This window comes from Lates calcarifer, linkage group LG4 (genome assembly GCF_001640805.2).
Source record: "Lates calcarifer isolate ASB-BC8 linkage group LG4, TLL_Latcal_v3, whole genome shotgun sequence".
In the NCBI taxonomy this organism is placed as follows: domain Eukaryota; kingdom Metazoa; phylum Chordata; class Actinopteri; family Centropomidae; genus Lates; species Lates calcarifer.
This window is the reverse complement of record NC_066836.1, coordinates 16589973-16610219: the sequence shown is the minus strand read 5'-3', so window position 1 is coordinate 16610219 and position 20247 is coordinate 16589973. Positions and strand designations below refer to the sequence as shown.

Here is a 20247-nt window from a genome sequence, read left to right as displayed (position 1 = left end):
CATTAAATGCCATTATAGGTCACTCCAATTCTTTTAATTGGCTCAGTGGACTCTGAGGAGACAACAGGTAACAGCGCAAATTGGTGTGAAACTTTGCAGAGCTCATCTTCGCCTCAGCTGAAAACTTCAGCAGAAAAATACTTCTTGCTCCCTTTTTTCAATAACAGTAAATTGGCTGTGGCGTTTGTGCAATGAGGACATGTTCAGATATGTGTGATGTTCACATTGCAGAACATTTTGTTAAATGTGCTGTGGAACTGGAACTGTGAAATTCACCATGCACACGACACATCTCCTCTATCTTTTTTTAAAAGGAGGCTTTATAAAGTGATGGATTATACCCAAACTCACCTCAGCACTACATATAGCTTTCTGTGATCTCTCCCTTTTCCTAATAAAACAGGTAAATATAAAAAAAGGGCGCTTACCTGAGAATGTGAGTTCTGACAAACTGCGATTAGAGATCCCAAACCAAAACAACATAACTGATGAGCCTTTATCCTGTGACTTTTGTGTTTCATGGATGTGATCTGATATAATTCAACAATAAGGATGGAAGGTGAGGTCTGTCTCTAGTAAGTAGCTATTATTATTATATGACGTGTTATTTCATGTGATCTGACTGACTGACTGAATTCCAAGAAAACGAGTGAGAGACCTGCAGAAGCAGTTTTGTTGTTGTGACAAGTTGATAAGAGTGATATTTCGTTGACTTTGTGGAATGCAGTTTGTAAACTGGTTTAGATGAATGAGCTCAGTGTTGCTATCCAAAACATTAACAAATGTAATGACTCCAGTATTTATAATAAATCATGGAGTGATGAATCTGACACAGTCTAACAACCTGGAGTTCACAGAGGGTGTAAAGTGTGCAGTGATACAGAGAACCAGGAGCCATCTGTCTTCTCAAATTTCAGCAATGGTCTTTCCACAAGACTCGTCCTGCTTTAGCACAGCTGCAGCCCCTCTGGCTGAGACGTTCAACATTAGCAGCTCAAAAACATGAGAAGTAAAAGAAAAAAATGCAGAGGACATAATGCTGCTAACAGAAAAACTGCCTGAACCTCTGCTGGTTTAACCTGCTTGTTTTGTGAGTGTTGGTAGCTGTAGAGTAAGTAAATTGTACAAGGTTCGTTTCTTAGCTTAAACTTTACTCAAACTGTTGATGTTTACAAAGATGTCAAAGATTTACACAGATGACCTGAACGTAAGCCCAAATAAAACCAAACAGACAGTAGCCATTAGCTAAAAGGGGTCTGCACACCATGTCCTCCTGAGAAGCCAGCATCTTTTCACAATTCTCTACACAAAAGACTATTTCAAAGCAGGTACAACTTACTCAGCATGAAAGAAAAGTTGCTCAAGTCTGACGCTTATCCTCTTACAACAGGTTTGTTTATTTGGGATCAAACTATAACCTCATTACAACATTCATCTCTAGAGCTAGCTTTTATCAGAAACACACACACACGCAAAGTCTAAACTCAGTGGAGTCCATGTTTCTGAAAAATGCTTTAAAAAAATAAGTTAGGAGAAGTGCTTTTGCTTTAAGAGAGACTTGAGCTCCAATAAATCCAATAAAGGAAAAGCGAGCCTAAAAATTTAGGATGTCTGAAAACCTATCATTATAATAAATATAAATACATCTGAGGTTTTCTACAGATTGTGAAAAGACATGACAAAAATAGCTTTGTTCTCAAATGTAATGCACTCCCATAAATAAAGTGTAATAATAACATTAATTACAATAGTCATAATAAACCTTAAGCTTTAGAAAAAAAAACAAAAACAAAGTTTGCTTGGCCCTTTCAAAGTAAGGCTGGGGCCATGAAAACACATCTAGTTTTCTTCTTCTATCTTCACAGTAGACGCACGTTGCCACTCCCATGAGAAGGGATGTTTGTGTGAACCACATAATGCAATGCATGAAGAGAGCACTACAATTTCAAGTGCCAAAAAGTGACCATGACACATTAGTTCATTAACTTAACATAATGCTCATAACTTGCCTGATCAAACTGATTTTCATTGCAGTCAATTGTCCGGTGCTGATTGGTGTGTTCTGGGCAACTGAAGTGTTCGATTCTGCCTTTGTTTAACTTCATGGGTGGGAAAAAACAGACCAACAACCTTTATAACCTCGTTATCAAGCACAGTAAAGTATGATGAATTATTATGAAAATAACATAAGTCTGTAAGTCAAGATCAAAAGGTCATTTATAGAAGAAATATCACTACTACAAAAACGGTCCATTGTAGACGGTGTAAAGCTGTGTTTACTTTATAGCCGCTATATGTGGTGGTAGAAAAAAAGAGAACATCTTGCCCCAGTTAGATAGTCCAACCTGTTCCATATTTAATAATTCATTGATGGCTTCTTCCTGAGAAAAAGAAAAAAGCAAAATAAAATGGAAGAAGAAAATATAAACTACAGAGTATGATGGCAAATGGAGGTCTAAGAGTATTTATTTAATGCACACAAAAGTCATTTAAAGTCCCAGCCGTAGTTTATAAATATGTAGCCTGACAGGCTGTGGAAGAAGAGGATGAAGAGGAGGAGGAGGAGGAGGAGGAGGTGTATAGGGTGGTCGCTCCTATCAGCAGTAGCCAGAAACAGAGAAGACCTGCAGCTCTCCCTCTCTCTCTCTGTGGTGAGTTGATGAGGTGGAAGAGTGGTAGTGGAAAGCAGGAGGAGATAGAAATTGATGTCACTCCATGATGGCTCGGTAAATGACGGGCTCGATATAGTCCTCTCTGTATCGGGAGTTGATGACTCGTTGCCTTTTGGAGTTCTGTTTGACGTCGTTCTGTGTGAAGAGCTCGAAACGCATGTCTGACGCCACAGACTGCGGATCAAACAAAACATCGGGTATAGAAATTAGTGCTTGGTGGTCAGGTCTTAATCATATAATAACCTCTGTTAAAAGCCACACCTCATAACACTTGTTCTGAGCATAAACGGGGGATTTTCAGTTACCATTCGTGATTTGACTCGTTTGGGCAGATCCTCATCTAGAGTGTAGATGTCTTCCCGCTTGACAGTGATTTGCGATCCATCCTCAAACTCCACCTGAATAATTTGCACGAAAATTCCATTCACCACCATTCATTTGCACAAATGCTACTCTAAGTAGTTATTCTATTAAACAGCAATTTAGGCACTTTATGACATCAGTAAATAAACAGGGTAGTAAAATCACAGTAACACTGTAATCATGCAGCAGTGCTAATCTTGAACAGACCACAACATAATTAGAGGAAAAACAAATATCACATATTGATGACTATTTTCAAACAAGTCCCAACATTTTTTACTTTTAACCACACAGGCCAACCACATTTTGACATTGAGGAATATAACCCATCATCATCTGATGTGGTTTGGACAAACGGAGTAAGAAGCTAGAAGTTAGATTCACTGCATGCTTGTCAGAGCCGGGGAGACATAAAAGACAGACAGATAAAAGTGGGGAGACGTTTACCAGGTACATGGGGATGGAGTGTGATGCTACAAATTTGGCTCCATATATCAACCCATCTGTCCACCGCACTTGAACAGCATCACCTTCGGCGGGTGGACCAAGGCGGACGCAGTCACGGTTCTGTAAACACATCAAAGTGGTAAGTGGTGAACTCGGGCTGTGCTATAGATAAGGGGACTTATCTGAAAAGGAAAGTGAGCAGGAAACTTTAGCTGTCTGTAGCTGTTTGTATCTGACACTTAAGTTTACCTCTGAGTCACTACACTATGCAATGGTACACAAATAAAAATCTGAACAATGTTTGGAAGCAATTTTATTAACCTCGATGTCCTCAGGGAAGAGGTTGTCGCTGTAGGACCCGTCATCGAACACCACCTCATAGAAGGTGGCTGTGGTCAGTTCCACCACCTCACTGTGGTAGTAGCGGCCATTTTTGTATTTACAGATCACCCTCTGCCCCACTGCCAACTCCCGCATGGACGCCTTGTTGCGCTAAAAGAACAGAGACTGAATGTTAACATTGAATGCTAATCACTCCACATTGCTTTATGGCATAGGAAAGACAAGGCAGTGTTTGTATTGCAATAAACAGCACAAGTCAGCGAGGATTGTTCTACAAAAACAATATTTAGTCAGTAATGTGTGCCCAGAAATTATGCTGCTCTGTCTGCCTCATGACACAAAAATACACCTGAGTAGCACAGCCAAGCCCAGACTTGTCTTCAACAGCAAAGACAAAACCTTCTCAGCAAGTTCATCTGCATCGAGTGAACATGAATGTTGTGTTTTTATGTCTCCTGACAGAAGCAAACAGATGTCTCCTCCAATTAGTGAATCAAAGCAGCATGAACATGCACTAAAGTAAGAATCCCTACGGCAGTTTGAGAGCTGAAAAAGCAGTTTCCCAACTGTTACTGTGCTGAACGGCTGACGACTCCCGTGCCTTGGCACAAAGATTCTCTTTGTCGATAATCTACAATATTATGAGGAGATCCTAGCACTGAGATATCAAACTTAAAAGTGTGACTGGAAATTAGCCTTATGTTCAGTTCAAGATTCAATAATGATGATAAAAGTGATTTAATTGACAATGAACACAGATAGCTGGGATATGACTTGACTTGAGCAGAGGGAGTGACTGTTTACAACTTTATTGCACAATCAAGAAAACCTGTCTTATACTTGAAGTCACTGTAAAATCATGTAAGGCTGGGATTAGGTAATTTTGGAAGTGTTTGGAATCTGATACACGTAGCTCACACAAGGAGTCATGCTCAGTGTTTTACAATGTGGTGTCTGTCTGAGCTTGTTTTTGCCTGCTGGTTATGTTTCCTTCCTGCTGTAGAAATGACTGACCTTTTAAAGCATGGACAAAAACTTCCTTTAGAATGAAGAACTGAGAAAAATCTTAAGACCGTGTTTACATGCAGCGGTATGTTCATTGTTGGTGCCATTTGTGAAATAAAATTATACGGGAGCATCTGAAGGCATTAAAATGAAGGCGCTCTCGCTCATGACACATGCGCACAAACAAAATGCTTCACAAAATTATGTATGAAAAAATTATTAAGTGATCCTTTGCACCTGACTCATTACTACTGGCCTGACTGTTACCTCAGGTATGACAGGCGTTCTGTGTCTGTGGCAGGTGACGAAGACTACGAAGGGCCAGTCATCTGGGTGCATGAGGATACCAGCTGCCTGAGCGCAGGTGGGGTGAAACGCCGTGGAGCAACGCCCATGGGAGCACTGGACGCAGCAGCCCGTCACTTCCCGCTTCATCCGCTTCCTGCAGTACACGCACTTCTACCAGAGTGACAAGGACAAAGGCGTGGAGGGAGAATAAGGGGCCGAGAAGATAGGTTAGCAAATTAAAGGAAGTACAGCGGACAGAAAGGAGGAAAGAGGAAACAAGCCAAGTGGAGAGGATAAGAAAGAGGATGACCCAAAAAGAAAAAAATAATCAGAGGGAGCAAAAGGCAGACAGACCCAGACACAAACTGGAACACAGATATGTGAGATTAAATGACACAACTTCCTTTCTAATGGTTTCTGACATGCACGTACTTATTTAGAAACCGACAAATTCAGAAAGACTCCACTGAGATCAAGATGTATAACAATGGAAACAAGGCCAACTATTGTGAAGTCCAAGTTCTTCATCATTTCCAGTGGAGAGTTTGTAAGTGACTCATACACAAGACAGAAGGTAGGCATGTAATGTCAGTCAGTCATCATTTTCATAATAACATAATATAGTAACGGTTGATCATAATTCACAGTTTATTGCTGTATATTGGGGATTTTTTAAATAACTTCACTATGTAGTCGAAACAACGTCTATTATTCAGAAACATCCGGTGGCAGAATGAGAGGTGAAACTGAGTCAGCCAACAGATGCCATACCAGAACAACTTTAAGGGAAATGTGTGTCCTCTGTGAAAACCACAGAGTGCACCTCTATTTACCAAGAATCTAATCTGCATATGGGTCTAAAGTCCTTGTCAGTGGAAAAACTAAATAAAACATCCATGAATAACTTTCATGCCTGATGTGACAAAACAGCTCTCTTTATCTAAATCTTTGATGTAATATGAAAAGTGCACCAACTGCAACTGTAGTCTTACCAGTCTGAACCGTGGCAGCGGTATGGCAGAGAGGTCAATGGGGCTCCGCTCAGTGATGTTGACAAAGCGAGCTTCCAGCACAGTGATGGCACACAGCACATGAACCCACCTGTGTGAAAGGCAAACATCATGTAAATTCAACAGTTCAATGTCCAGGGCACAGTGTTTCTAGAAATGTTGGAGCACGTATTCAGCAAACTGGTTACAACTAAACATTATGAGTAGCCCTATCTATTGTTGGGACATGTTATTGTGTATATATAAAACATTAGAATCTATTACTACCTTTACTATGACAACCTCTACTGCACTTCATTAGGGTTGGGACAATTACAAACTGACAAACAGATATTTATGGATAAAATTCATCAATACATATTTTATTGTAAATGAAATCAGCGAGTGTGAAAAATGATTCTTGACCTTGGAAACATCTATCTCGAATGAATAATGTATATTCAACTGGATCTTTCAGCCACGTCTCACAGTCAGCAGTTCCTCAGCAGTTTGTGTTTGCTCAGTTGTTTTGGAAACAGCCACCTCTGTGACAGACATGGTTTGGGTAGCTACTGTACTTGTAGGATAGCTGAGCAAACTGCATTTGCTGATAAAGACTGAAGTGTGGTTGAAGCGCAGGAAAAAGGGCAGTAAGTGGACATTGAGCCAGTTTATACTCGTGATTCAAAACTACATGGAGGAAAAGATATACAATTCTATTTTTTAATACATCCCTAATACAGTTACATAAACAACCCAAATAAACCCCAAGTATTAATCATGCAAAAAGGTAAATACTACTATGGAGTTTATCATAGGCAAACCTGTAGTAATATACTCATAAAACAGGATACTAAGATATTAATAAATAGTATAGTGTAAAGTATATCATTCCACATGCAGTCACACACAAGTCCACATGTTACTGACATTAAATATATAGTGGTCAACTGACAAAAAACAAAAACTGCACTTCCTATCAGTTTAAGTGACAGTCTGGAGCCTACATTCAGAGATAAGTATACACATCTACTATGGAAGTATGTATGTGTGTATATATGTGTGTGTATGTGAGTGAGTGTACAAGTTTGCATTTGAAAGGTGCATTTAGCTTGAGGGGCCAATCCACCAGATGGATTTCAGCACTAACAGCCTGAAGAAATGGGCAGACTTAATGCAGTCAGAGGAGAGTGAGTGGTGGCCACGGGAAGCAATCTGCTGTATACCAACCAGACAGACGCTCTTCGTCTGGACAGTAAAAACCATAAATTAACATCCAGTGCTTTCTCTGGCCAAGTTTATGACTATGACCGTGAAGACATTCTAGGATCACATTTTCTCAGAAAACGCAAATGTAGCACTGGGCCTGATCTCTAAAACTGAAAATTTTCTACATTCTAATTCTTGGACAGAAGGTGACTTGAATGCCCTAGAAAACAGTACATCTTCAGTGATTTCTTTTTTTTTTTCTTTGCTCTTCTGTAGCAACAGAAGCTGTTGTCCGCTGTATTACTTACTTGTCATTGTTGGCTCTCTGCAGGGCTCCACCTCTCAGGGAACACAGACAGCAGTCCTAAAGAAGACACACACAACAATGTCATTTTGTGAAATGCTACCTCTGGCAACTGACCTCTTTATCTTGTCACATCCATGGTGTTGTGTTTGGATGAAAATGTTCTGATGAATATTATATATCACTTAAACTTATAACCCAGTTTCCCCTGTTGGATTAGATGGATGGATATCAGCCACACAAAGCCCCATTCTCTGCTTTTTCGAACCCACTATATGCAGGAAACCCTTAAGAGGCAGTCAATTGACTCAGTGTATTGCCTGAATGGTCAGAATAAAGGGAAAAATCTTAATGGGGTCATGCTGAGCACAGATGTAGTTCTCCACATTAATAAAATGAACTGCTAGAGCTCCTTTAAATCGATGGCATCAGATGTTCTAATGAATCTATAAAACAGACATACATACATTCATCTTTCAGGTGATAGATTCTAAAACTGAAAACCCACACAACTGAAAACAGAGACAGTGAAATCAAAGTCCTTTAAGGTGTCACAATGAACCATGCAGTGGAGCATTGCCCACTGGTGGTCAGGTGCTTGTGCCAACACTGGCCCACATTCCCAGAATGTCTCATCTGTTGTTCTGAGAAGACAGGAATGCTAAGAATGAGGGAAATATGAACATCAATTTTGCAAACAAAGCAGAGCAAAACAAAATTTCCCCAAATAATAACGCACAAGGACTCTCACTGTCTCGGAACAAAGGAAGTGGTACCACAAGGGAACCAAGTTTAATTTAAGTGAAACGAAAGCAATGCTGCTGTGGTTGTCAGTGAGCTAACTTTGTGGTGCAGGTGTTGTGCAAGATACTTAATATTGTGCTTTAAGGTAATGAGGCTCATAATGTAATTTTTTGTTTGATACTTAAAAGACAACACAGAGCTGCAGGTAAACTAAGAAGTCATTATGGTCCCTTCAAGTTCCCTGCATGGGATCATTTAAATTTATCTTATGTTATTTCATACTGGTGACTGTCAGCCATTGGCACCAGTCTGTTACTTGAGGATGTGAGCTGTTTTGTGTTCCCACAATATGAAAACCTTAATGTCACACCATATGCCACCCTGTGGTTTTCATTCTAGGATGTTTCTAGACCAACTTTATTTCACAGTATTTAATCAGAAAAACACCTGCAGACATTACGCATGTATGGCCACTGAATCCAGTTCCAACATCAAGAAAAAAGAAAACATTGACGCACTAATCACTTCATCCTGACGTTACTGCACTGTGACCAGATGTTTCTTAATATTAGGTGATCTGGTACTGGGTCACAACAATCCTGCTGCTGTATTTGTGAGTTTGTCTGTTATCAATATGATCAGCAGTGTAAATGGTCTGTCTGCTACATCCGTCCTAGCCTAGTGAACTGACCTCGGTGATGGCATCAGCCTCGCAGCGAGCACACAGCCAGTCATCAAGCTCCGCTCCGTCACCAGACACGCCATAACAACCTGAGCAGAGACAGAAAAGAACATGTCACACATTCAAACCATGCTTCCTTTCACAGCCTCCTTATCAGCATTGTCTGGCAGATTATCTACTAAGAATTAGATTTTGTTTTCAATCACCTGCACCCTGTGTTTTCATTACTCATACCTATTGTTATTTTATGAGATCATGACTTTTGTCTATAAACATTGTGATCATAGATAAGTAATCTGTAGTAAAACACTGTGCCAGCATATAACAACTTTGAATGAGGCTGCAGTGGGCTGAGAATGATTGTCCATTTTCGTGTGCATAAGTGATATACAGCAATTATTTGCATGTAATAAATTTAACAGAATGAAGAACTGACCGGACTATAAAACGACCAGGCCACACATCCACTACATAAAAATAAAGCATTTTCAGGGAGGACATTTAAGACAATTAGAATAAGAAAATACTGCAAATAAAACAATTTTGATGAAACCACTAACATGTCATTCAGCAAAACAATTCATTTCAGATTCAGGCTGTGTGTGCAAGAGCTCTTAGTGCAGCTGGCTGAATTTTTAATGTTTCACAGGTGTGACTGTGTTCATCCATAATGCATTTATGGCCTTCAGTGATGGCCTTTTTGAAAACCACTGTGTGTAACAGTAGTTTTAAGAATAACCGTTGAGTGGTGGTTTCTGAAGAATAACAAAGGATCTGTGTGTACTGTATGTAAGATCCATTTCATTTTACAATCCCTCAAGTGCTCCAGGCCATGCATACTTTATTAGATACATGCCAATTACATAAAAAGGGGCTTACTGGTGTGTACACGGACGCAGCACTGAGCACAGCTGACTAGTCGGCTGGTCCCGTCCTCTGCTACATTAGGGTTAGACAGCTGTCCCTCTCCGCTATCATTCGCCCTGCTGGTTTGGGTGTTGAAACACATTTCTGGGATGAGTGGTTTGGACCACTGGCGGCCTCCTGGACGGTTCACCAACGTCATACTGGAACTTGTGCTGCTGGACTCGGACTTGAGGGGGAGAGAAAAAGCGCAGAGGATCTTTAATATATTATTTCAATTATCCATCTTATGGATGTTTTCTCTTGTTGCTTCAACACGTCTGCTTCAAGGTTGATTTAAAGCTTGATGGCCATAGATTCCAGAATTGATAAGATTTGACTGAATATTGATGAAGTGTGGAAATAAGGCATTCAAATGACATAACTAGCTTCATAATCACATAAAATGCTTATAGTTCTCACCTGATGGTAGGTGTGGAAGATCAGACAGATGGAGCAGTAAGGGGCTTTCTGGCCCATACTCTTGTTGTACTCCCTCTCTGCGTGAGGGTTATATGGCCGACACTGCCACAGCTGGGTTAGTGGCTTTGCCCACTCCTCTTTCTCCTCTTGTTCAACCTCCACATCTACGTACACATCTACAAATGAGAGAGGAGGCTATGTTTAAAAGAAAAATTGATATTAGGCATTGGATGTAGAACAGATTGGGGTCAGGACCAGACAGTGCTTAGTACACTACCACTCAAGATGATTTTACGCTAAGAAAATTATCTATAAATGATAAACTAAGACAACAGCAATGCTCACCATCATCACTGTGCATCTCTCTGATTAGAGGGTGGTGTCGAGGCAGCTTACGGAGCTGCTCCTGCTGCTGCTGCTCCTGCTCCTGCTGCTGCTGCTGCTGCTGCTGCTGCTGCTGCTGCTGCTGCTCCTGCTGCTTCTTCACCACTGACTTGCAGTATGACTGCTCCTCTGATACCTGCTGGATCAACAAGTGTAAAGCAAGACAAAAATTCAAAACAAGATTTATACTGTATCTGTAGCGATGACCTAAACATCAGCTACGCTGAAGTTTCCCTATTTTGAGGTATACTGGGAGCTCTGTACTGGTGTGCTTACATTTATAACACTAGGTCAAACCATCCCTTTGCTCATAGCTAGTAGCTACTTACGTGATGATTGTGAGCGATCACCTTCATCTCATCATGATTTGGTTTCTTGACAGGAATGGTGTCTTTCAGGATGGTAATGCCACTATCCGCAAGGGGGCATTGGTTACTCTGTAGTTTGAACAGTATGAATAACAATAACAAAGTTCATGGCATATTTTGGAATAATGCCTGATAAACTGTATTCAGACTCCGTCAGATAGATATTGTTTTGTTAGTGATAATTAGTAATGATGCTGAGCTTGAAGAGATTAGTGTGTCAACATCATGCAAGGAAAATACACCAGTACAGAGCCACCAAAAAGACTTACTTCTTATTTTAGTACCTAGATACACATCTGTACTACAAAGTGAAAAGATGACTAACAACTGCACTAGTTAAGTGAAATGACAATGTATGCACCATGCACCATAATCAATGTTAAAACATGCATGTGCCACTGTGCACAGAGCCAGAGAGCCAGCAATGACTGACTGTGACATCTTTGTCTGTAGCATCTTTGATACGAGTCATGTTTATATTACATATTCAGTTAGAAAATATAAAAGACAATGACCTTTCGCTTGTTGCTCTTGGGAGCTTCTATCTCCGCTTTGCTCAAGTCTTTAGGTTGTGGTTCAGTCTGGAAGGAAGCAAACTTGCTGGTGGGCTCGACTTCAGGATTCTCCACTTCAGCCTGAGTCTCAATGGACGTCGACATTTTGGGTTTGTCCTCCTCTTGGTCCTGCTCAACAGGACCCTGTGCTTCTGACTCATTCAGTGCTACTTTGGTGAGAATGATTTTAGATTCGGGCTGTGGCTCTGTTCTTTCACAGCTTGGTGCCTGAGATGAAGCCTGAACCTGTGTGTGTGACGGTGTACAGGTTTTGTGCTGAAGATGACGGGGTTGATGCTCTCTGGCGTAACTGTGCACCTGGAGCTGCGTGTGAGGATGCCGCTGCTTTTCTAGAGTGTAGCTGTGCACCTGGAGAGTGTCTTTGGGACTTAGAGTCCTGTGGAAGAGCAGGCTGGCTACCCCCATTTTCCGGGCAGGCTGAGCTGTGGCCTCTGTCCATGTAGGTGCCACGGAAACTGAGAGATGTCCATTTCTGGCCTGGGACGAGATGGCAGGTGCACGAGTCTTGGTATAATGAGGGGGACGGCCTCCATCACTCTGGGTCAAGCCTCTGTGAAACGGATCCATTAGAGTGAGCTTGGTTGGCGTGACAACCAATTTTGGTGGGCCTGTAAAATAAAATCAGAGGTTTGTTTGGAAAGTGAGAGTGACAAATGAACTTTCATTTCTCTTATATTTGATCACAAAACAAAGCTGTGTCTGAAACTCATGATTAAACAGAGATCTCAGACTTAACATTATGTCAGCGGCCCACAGGAAACCAGTAAGATGATGCCCATGTTGTTATACCTTTATTTCTCTTGCCATCTTGTGACATAGGACGTGGAGGTATAAGGCTTAGCCTGGGACGCTTCCCATACTGCTCCTCATCTTCATCGTCTTCATCCTTGGGAACAACCTCCTCAGGCACCTCCAGGCACACCCTGTGTCTCTTGGTCTCTATCCTCTGTGTAGTACTGAGGGTTTACACCAAATGAAGGCATGGTGCATGGATTGGAAAAACATATCATTAGGTTACCTACATAAATGAAAAGGCAGGTTTCCCTAATAGACAATACATCTGGGTGTATCAACAATGAAAGCAAAATAAATGGCACTGAATGTGACAAGATATCATATTTCTGGGAGGTTTTAAAATCGCACACTGGCATAGTAATGTGGAGATTTATCATACATGGGGTGAAAAATGACCTGAAAATTTAGGATAGAAACGGGGTGCCCCCATCCACAGGACATGAGGGTACACTGAATGGTTTGGTGAGTTTGAAAATGATGTGAATCATATGTTACGGCCTTCTCAGTCACCAAATCTCAACCCAATTGAACACCAATGGAAGATTTTGGACCAACATGTGTGACAGCATTCTGTACCATCAAAACACCAAATGAGAGAATATGTTTTGGTAGAATGGGGCACTGAAGCTGTTCTGGTGGCATGTTGAGGCCCAACACCCTGCAGAGACACTTTATGTTAATTCTTCCATTAATTGGAAACTCTGGAAACAATTAAATGTATTCGCTCAGCAAGAGTGAAAGTAAGACATGCACCGCACCAAAACAATTACATGAAATAATGTAATAACTTAACATTGCTGTGTCTCTCTGCTCTAGTTTCTTACTTTAATTCACTCCACCCAACTGCCACACACCAATAATATGAAATGAAATTCCCCTCCCTAGCTCTACCCAAGTCCAGCAGTTGGCCTGTCTTGTCAGGCAGCTGCATGGTGATTACAGCATGTGGTTTACCTGCTGAAACTGCAGGTGCAGATGGCCTGCATCCCACACCTGGAATAAGGGAATTCCCAATCACATCCACAAAGGTGATGCTGGCAGTGGCATGAAAGGCTGAGATATGCTCTATTTATTGAATATAAGCAGACTGACAGAACAGACCTTGCTGACATGTGACACTGTTAAGTCTCTGTAAATACTCTGATGTGCTGTGACTGCCACCTACTGGAATTTAAGCAAAGTGAAACTGGACTGTACCAATGTTTGCTCCACCTTAAGCTCTGACACACTAACATTCAACATCAGAGAGGTTCCACCCTCAAATATTAAAAATCTGTTGAAGTATATATCATGGGTATCAAAAACAGAATGTTTATCATTCATCTAATTAACTGAACAAACAAAACTGTCGGGGTTGCATCAGTCAATTCAGGATGATCTGCATTGCCATTTTTCTCAAATCAAAACTGATACGAAAAGCAGGGACGCATGACTGTGACCTGCCAGACTGATATCAGACAATCTGACATTCACACACACTGGCTGTGACTGGCCAGCTCAGTGGTGGGGAAATAGTACACTGGGTCTGAACTTCTGCTGCGCTCTTTCTTCATTTGTTACACAACTATTTGTGGCATTTTTCATTTGTGAAAAAATAAGTGCAACACCATGAATACTATTTTAGAGACTGTGTGTGTGAAAATGTGCACCATCACCCCCTTACCTAAACAATGCTGGTTCTTCCCCCTCTCTGGCACTCTACCTTCAACTTTTGATTTCCAGTGCAACACAAACCACTAAAACCACTAATTCCCAACTGTATGAGTGTGGAGCAGAGCATTCCTGGAAAAGTGCATTAGCATATCCCAGCGGTACTCGATAATTATTAATAAATAATAGCAGTGATTTGTTTTGTCTGTAGTAACTAGTACTGAATTTTCTCTGCTGTAATTTTGGTCCTTAATCTAGTAAGTAGTAATAGTAACTAGAATTTAGCAATTGTATATAACAGGCTTATATATATACTTCAAAAATATATATATATTTATATATATTTCTATATTTCTGTTAGGAACTGAAACCAGCTTGTAGATATCAACCATGCCTGTGTTGTAGTACTTACAGTCAGCAGTTTACATGAGATGTAAACTGTAAAACCTTAACTTGAGCTCATGGTTTTGACTTAACTGAATACTGACCAATACGAGGGGGCTTCAAAAAGTTAATGTAAAAAGTACATAGCTAAAAATCATATGCAGGGATTTTGGTCTCAATGCACCTGTACGTTCTTGTACTAACATGTCATATCATGTTCTAACATGAACCCTTAAATGCATGTTGCAATGCAAAAATAAACATCATAACTTCAACTGTTTTCTTCAACTGTCCTTTTTCCACAAACTTTTTGAGGCCCCCTCATGCTATCAACTGCTTTTGAAAAGAGCATCTCATAAATGTTATAAAAGCTACACAACTAAATGATATGTGAATTTCTGTTAGCAACTGATTAAATCTATCACAGGTGATATGTTATATTCTTTCAGCTGCTCTGCCACAGTGGGAATCTTGGTTGGTTTAAGCCAATGCAAATACACTAAAGCCAGACAAGCGCAACAAAAGGCATACAAACAAGGTCATAGGGAAGATGATAACAAGTCACATGATGTCATAGGACTTTCCATGGCTGATACACGCACAGGTATTCCCAAAAGGACATGCAAAATAACCAGGAGCACTACAAGTGTGGACTACACTTCAGTGTATAAACCATTAAAAACTGAACACTAATGTCCAAGGACACTTTTTTTCTGCAGTAAATGACCCACCTCTTCCGCTCTCCATCCTCCCCACAGCTCTCCACAGAGCTACTGTTACTGTTGCTGGTGACATCATTGAAAGAGTCCCCCAGGAACTCTCTAGCCTCTGGGGTGGGCCGTGAGTGGTCGATGGGTACCACATCTCTCCCTGCCAACCACTGTTCATAACGCTCCGGCTGGAATTTCTTCACAAATACATCCATGGAAATCTTCACCATGTCCTTACGGCATGAGCACTAAAGGACATAGAGGCAAAAACAGAATTGTGATTAAAAGTCTACCTTCAAATTAAGCAGAGTATGGTTTTCTTATGCTGTCACTTGGCAATCCTCACCAAAACTGCTTGCTTGCCGTATTCAATCCATCTCTCTGTGGCGAAGTTGGTGGACTCAGCACAGTTGAAGCCGTGGTTGAAGCCGGCATGATAGGCGTAGGGGAAAGTAACCATGAACTCACCAGCCTCCTGAGTAATCTTAGGAAGAAGTGACAAAATAATTAGTAACTGTAGTTTATGCATTACCTGTGTAGTGGTAATAAAGAAGGGATCCCCTGTTTGAAATGCAAATAAACAGCTGCTCTTACCTTTTCAAACGGAATGCCATACTTCTTCAGGATGGAGGGAGAGATGAGAGTCATCTTGTGCCTCAAAAAAGCCTCACAATTTTGGGAACTACCAGGAAAGAACCCTTGAAGAAGAAAGAGCAGATAGATGTTGTGCTAAAACAAGTAACTTGGTGGTTCCAGTGTCCAGGAGAGTTAACACGTTTATATTTTACACAGAAAATACTCCACTGCTCTCCTACCTTTAGCCAGACGTTCCAATCTTTTCCCATGCTCTGGAGGAACACAGTACCTGCAGACAGTCAAATGAGTCTTCTCATTCACACTGAAGTAATACTATGCATTGTGTGTTGATCCATCAGCTCAACTCACTATCATTTACTTTAAGTTCTTTCAGGCAGACATTATAGATAAAATGCGATACAGACATGATCCACACAGCTTGACTGTGCATAAACAATATAGAACTGTTTAAAATGGCAGAAGTTAAGGTAGTGGTGAGCCTATAGTAGCTGAATGGCTACCTGAAAAGTCTACTCATTTCGTGATATATAGAGGCATGAAATAATGTATATTTTCCTTCAGGCCAGAGTTTTTAGCTGTTATCATGTGTAGTGATAATCCAGTTTGACAAAAATATCAATGGTCAAAACATCTGGTGGAAATAAATATATACATTTTGTAATAGCATATTAAACAGTCTGATACCGTGTGACAATGAGAGATTCATTGAGTATTTGGTCATGTGATTAGGCTTGACTCTGCATATTAGCATTTAGCAGAACAGATTTAATTGGCTAGTGCTGTGTGTTGTCAGATGATGTTGCATTACCCCATGTAAGAGGCATAGCCAAATCTTTCAACTCAGTAGACTGAATCTTTCTAAACCAAAGCAATCTGGGACAGGACATGCTGCTGAATCAAAGATGTAGTGACACTGATATGAAATAGAAAGCCTGCCTTCTGGTTGTGAAAGTGTTTTTACATATGTAAATATGACACTCATTTCCATGTGGCAGAGATGGTTTTGATAAGGCCTGGCAGCAGTTAGGTTTCATGCAGAAGTAGGAAATAATTTTCACTTTCAGATGAATACAACAACCATATAAGAATGTGTAAAAATTAAATGCTTTACTTGTACATCTGATCAAGAAAAGAACAGTGTCTTTACCATGATTTGGGTTCTCCAAAGTGCAAGTAGTTGATACTGTAGAGGTCCATGTCCTCAGTGTGCCATGCAAAGGTGGTCTTCCACATGCCAAAATACAAGTAGGGTGTATTTACACCCTCAATGGTGATGCCGCTTTCACGTTCAACAGTATCCAAAATGGTGTCCAGATGACAAATGTTCCACTCTTTGACTTCCTGCAGGAGTACAGCAAATGGCATGTGATCAACACATGACAACTGAGGCAATGACAACCACCAGTGTTATCAGAATCCTGTGTGTGTGTCAGGTACACAAGCTGTACACTGAAAATCCATCACTACTGATCAATATTCAAGACAGAAACTACTTCCAAGCAGCATCAACTCACAGGGTCATACAGGGTTCCATTAACATCTGCTCCATATATAGGAGGGTTAAATGTGACATTCTTCCAGTACTTCCTTTCCAGCTCCTCAAAGTCATCATAATGTGGACTACAGAACCTAGAAAAGGCATTAGCAACAGTTAATTAGTCCCTACACCATAACTGAACTTTCAGTATCAGAAGGTCATAAATGCAGCTGACAGTATTCAACGGCAGATGACACAGGTTTTCTAAAAACTGAAGAAAAGAATGAAAGGCATAAAGGTCTTTTATTTCTACACTTCTCACTTGTCACTGTTGGCAATCCTGCGGAACTCTCTGACAGTCATGGACTTCTTCTGAATGTTGTACTGAGTGAAAAGGCCCGACTGGCCTGTCACCACCTGTTGGATGGGGGCGGGTATCACTAAGTCATCTATATCATCATAGGATCCTCTGGGTTTCCACTCCTTTGGTGGGACAATCTTGGAGGAGGAAAGTGGACAGGGAGTTAGTCTGTTTTCTAAACACTATTACTTATTAGGATCATTCTTTTACAAAGCTTTCGAAGTATGAATGTATTTTGTCTGACAAGCTTATGTACACTCGTTTGCAATATATCGTGCAATGAAATGAAACAGATGACCATATGTTTGTTCAATAATTTTGAGAGAGAGAAAACAGATACCAGACGTCATAACTGTCTGATAGCTATCATGAATTTGTTAATGATATTTGAACCACTGCTATTATATAATTTAACATTTGTTCCCTTTGTTGTTATTTTTTTGTTGTTGTAAAGTGCTGAATGTGGCCTGTGTGAACACATGCATTGTACCAGTACTTACTTTAGCCAGGCCTGCTTTATGTGCTCCCTGGGATTCTATGTATGCAATGTAGCGGCTGAAGTTCTTGAATTCCTCAGCAGTGGGGTGAAAAGTCATGATCCCCTTGGAACCATGGTTTTGGGAGACCACGTCTGACGCCATCCTAAACCTCAGTGGCAGGACCTGCACATCGTAAATGGGGATGATGTGATATTTTGAGTTAGAATGGTTTTAAATGCACTAAATCATTCATTTATTTTGTGCAAACAGCCAAGCACCTTTAACTGGATCTTAAATTTTGGTCTGCATCCCGGTAGCTTTTGAATTGAATAGTCACATAGCTATATATATATATATATATATATATATATATATATATATATATATATATATATTATATTATATATAATTTTGAAGTACGGAGCGATAATAATAACACTGTATATTTTGGCACATTTATCATTCATGATTTCCCAAATTGACTGCTGGCTGTAATGATGAATACTCAGAACATGGGTTTAAACTGGTTACTATACATGTATAAAATAACAAATGAGATTGCTCCTATTATCTTAGATCATTTATATCGGTGTTTCTGAACTGTACTGTTACTTCAATATGTCTAATTTTATGTCACAGTTGTATGTAACGCGTTTGTATACGTTTCCTCACGCGGGGGGCAGGCTGGCCTGGACAGGGACGGGAAAAGCTTTAGCCGCCTCTGATTGGTTAAACCCGCGTCTCTTTAATTCGGCCCGACTGTGAAAGCACAGACAGCTAACATTAGCTCATTTGCTAACTTGCTAAAGACACATGAACTACATCGGGTAGCGATTTTGCACTGACAAATAGCATAACATAAGCTAACCTAATAGCATAAGTAGCATAGCCCTGGTAGTCGAGTGCCATTTAGTTCTGGTCACAAACATGACATGTTAACAATGACGTACAAATTACTATTAAGAGTGAGCTTGTCATCGTGTTTTCACAGTATCTCATGGGAAAAAAGCAACGATCACAAAACAGTTAACGTTAGCTAGCTAGTTTACGTTAACACCGCGATGGGACGAGTCTATATCCTGCATTACAGATTCCACCATGGCTCATTTCAACCTATCCAGCTCATTCGTAGAGTGTACCGCGAGCAAACCTGGATAGAAAAAAGCACCGACGTTCTCTTTATGAGACTTGGTAAGTTGTAAAATTACGGCTAGTTTATTCCTAAAAGCGCTGTTCAACAAGTGTTGAGTTTGACAGATGACACAAACAGTGAAACTATCATTCGCCAAGTCAATGGTGTCTATTCCAGGAAATAGACTACACCCGACCCCAACCACCGACATTAGCTGTAGAGCAGTTCCGGCTAGTTTAGCCATCAGATTAGCATTGTGAGTTGTGAAGCTAACATTCAGGGACGGCCGAAAGCGAACTCGACATGCAAACACTTACCACCTCCTCTCGGTTGATTCAGAAGTTGTCCCAGATGTTGTAAATACCTCACAATCAAAGGAAACTGCAGTTACGAATAGAAGTGAAAGAAGACAGCTTGCTAACTAAGCCCCCTGTGAGTAGATCACAATCCTCCATTACCACTTCTACGCATGCACACGCACCACGGATTGTGTTTACCACAACACGCATGGGACACGCTCAGCCAATCAGAAAGCGGCTCTGATGGCTCATATGCTCAGCAGCTAAAGCTGAAGTTTTTTGCGATGAATGTAAACATTGACCTAATTATTACAAAATATTTAAATATTGTATATATAACATTCCTATTTTAAATATTATATGGGGACAACTGTTTTACAACGTTAAGCACACTACTTAGTCAAGTCAACAAAAAGATGTCTTTCAAAACAGGTTTTTGGTTGTTTCAAACACATTAAATTAATATTTTGTTATTGTTGTTATTAATATATGTTTCAGCTCAGTCATCCGTTCTCACTGATCATAAGGTTATCTCTTCAATATCTAATTTTATTAAATAATAAATATTGGACTATTGCAGAAAAAATGTTTATATGGGAATTTATTGAGTTAGCTGCTATAAGGATAGGCAAAGAAATGTATTTCTTAAAAATAATTAGGAAGAA

At 40.3% G+C, this 20247-nt stretch overlaps 1 protein-coding gene across 4 annotated transcripts; it reads right to left on the bottom strand.

Annotated features, from left to right (window-relative positions):
* Positions 1–1367: 1367 nt before the first annotated feature.
* Positions 1368–19776, bottom strand: LOC108883687 (lysine-specific demethylase 4A). Of its 4 annotated transcripts, none has more exons than XM_018677103.2 (23): positions 19601–19776; positions 18173–18334; positions 17634–17809; positions 17349–17463; positions 16982–17175; positions 16053–16102; positions 15832–15935; positions 15584–15721; positions 15259–15485; positions 12488–12654; positions 11639–12306; positions 11085–11192; positions 10717–10894; positions 10372–10547; positions 9925–10138; positions 9055–9134; positions 7624–7679; positions 6110–6218; positions 5097–5288; positions 3804–3974; positions 3483–3602; positions 2978–3070; positions 1368–2846 (listed from the first exon to the last, which is right to left on the bottom strand). In XM_018677103.2, the coding sequence occupies exons 2-23, from the start codon at positions 18311–18313 to the stop codon at positions 2709–2711; spliced, it is 3615 nt and encodes a 1204-aa protein (XP_018532619.1). In that variant the 5' UTR covers positions 18314–18334; positions 19601–19776; the 3' UTR covers positions 1368–2708. The 4 variants fall into 4 exon arrangements, with proteins under 4 accessions (XP_018532619.1, XP_018532620.1, XP_018532621.1 ...); XM_018677104.2 differs by having other exon boundaries at positions 10717–10891; XM_018677105.2 differs by lacking the exon at positions 11085–11192.
* Positions 19777–20247: the final 471 nt, after the last annotated feature.

What these genes read in the sequence shown, in the direction of transcription:
- LOC108883687 (XM_018677103.2), bottom strand. Translation starts at nt 18,313, where the DNA reads ATGGCGTCAGACGTGGTCTCCCAAAACCATGGTTCCAAGGGGATCATG. An exon ending in AGGCTGATGCCATCACCGAG is followed by an intron (nt 7,680 to 9,054) that starts GTCAGTTCACTA and finishes TGTCTTCTTTAG; the next exon opens with GACTGCTGTCTGTGTTCCCT. An exon ending in GAACGCCTGTCATACCTGAG is followed by an intron (nt 3,975 to 5,096) that starts GTAACAGTCAGG and finishes CTGTTCTTTTAG; the next exon opens with CGCAACAAGGCGTCCATGCG.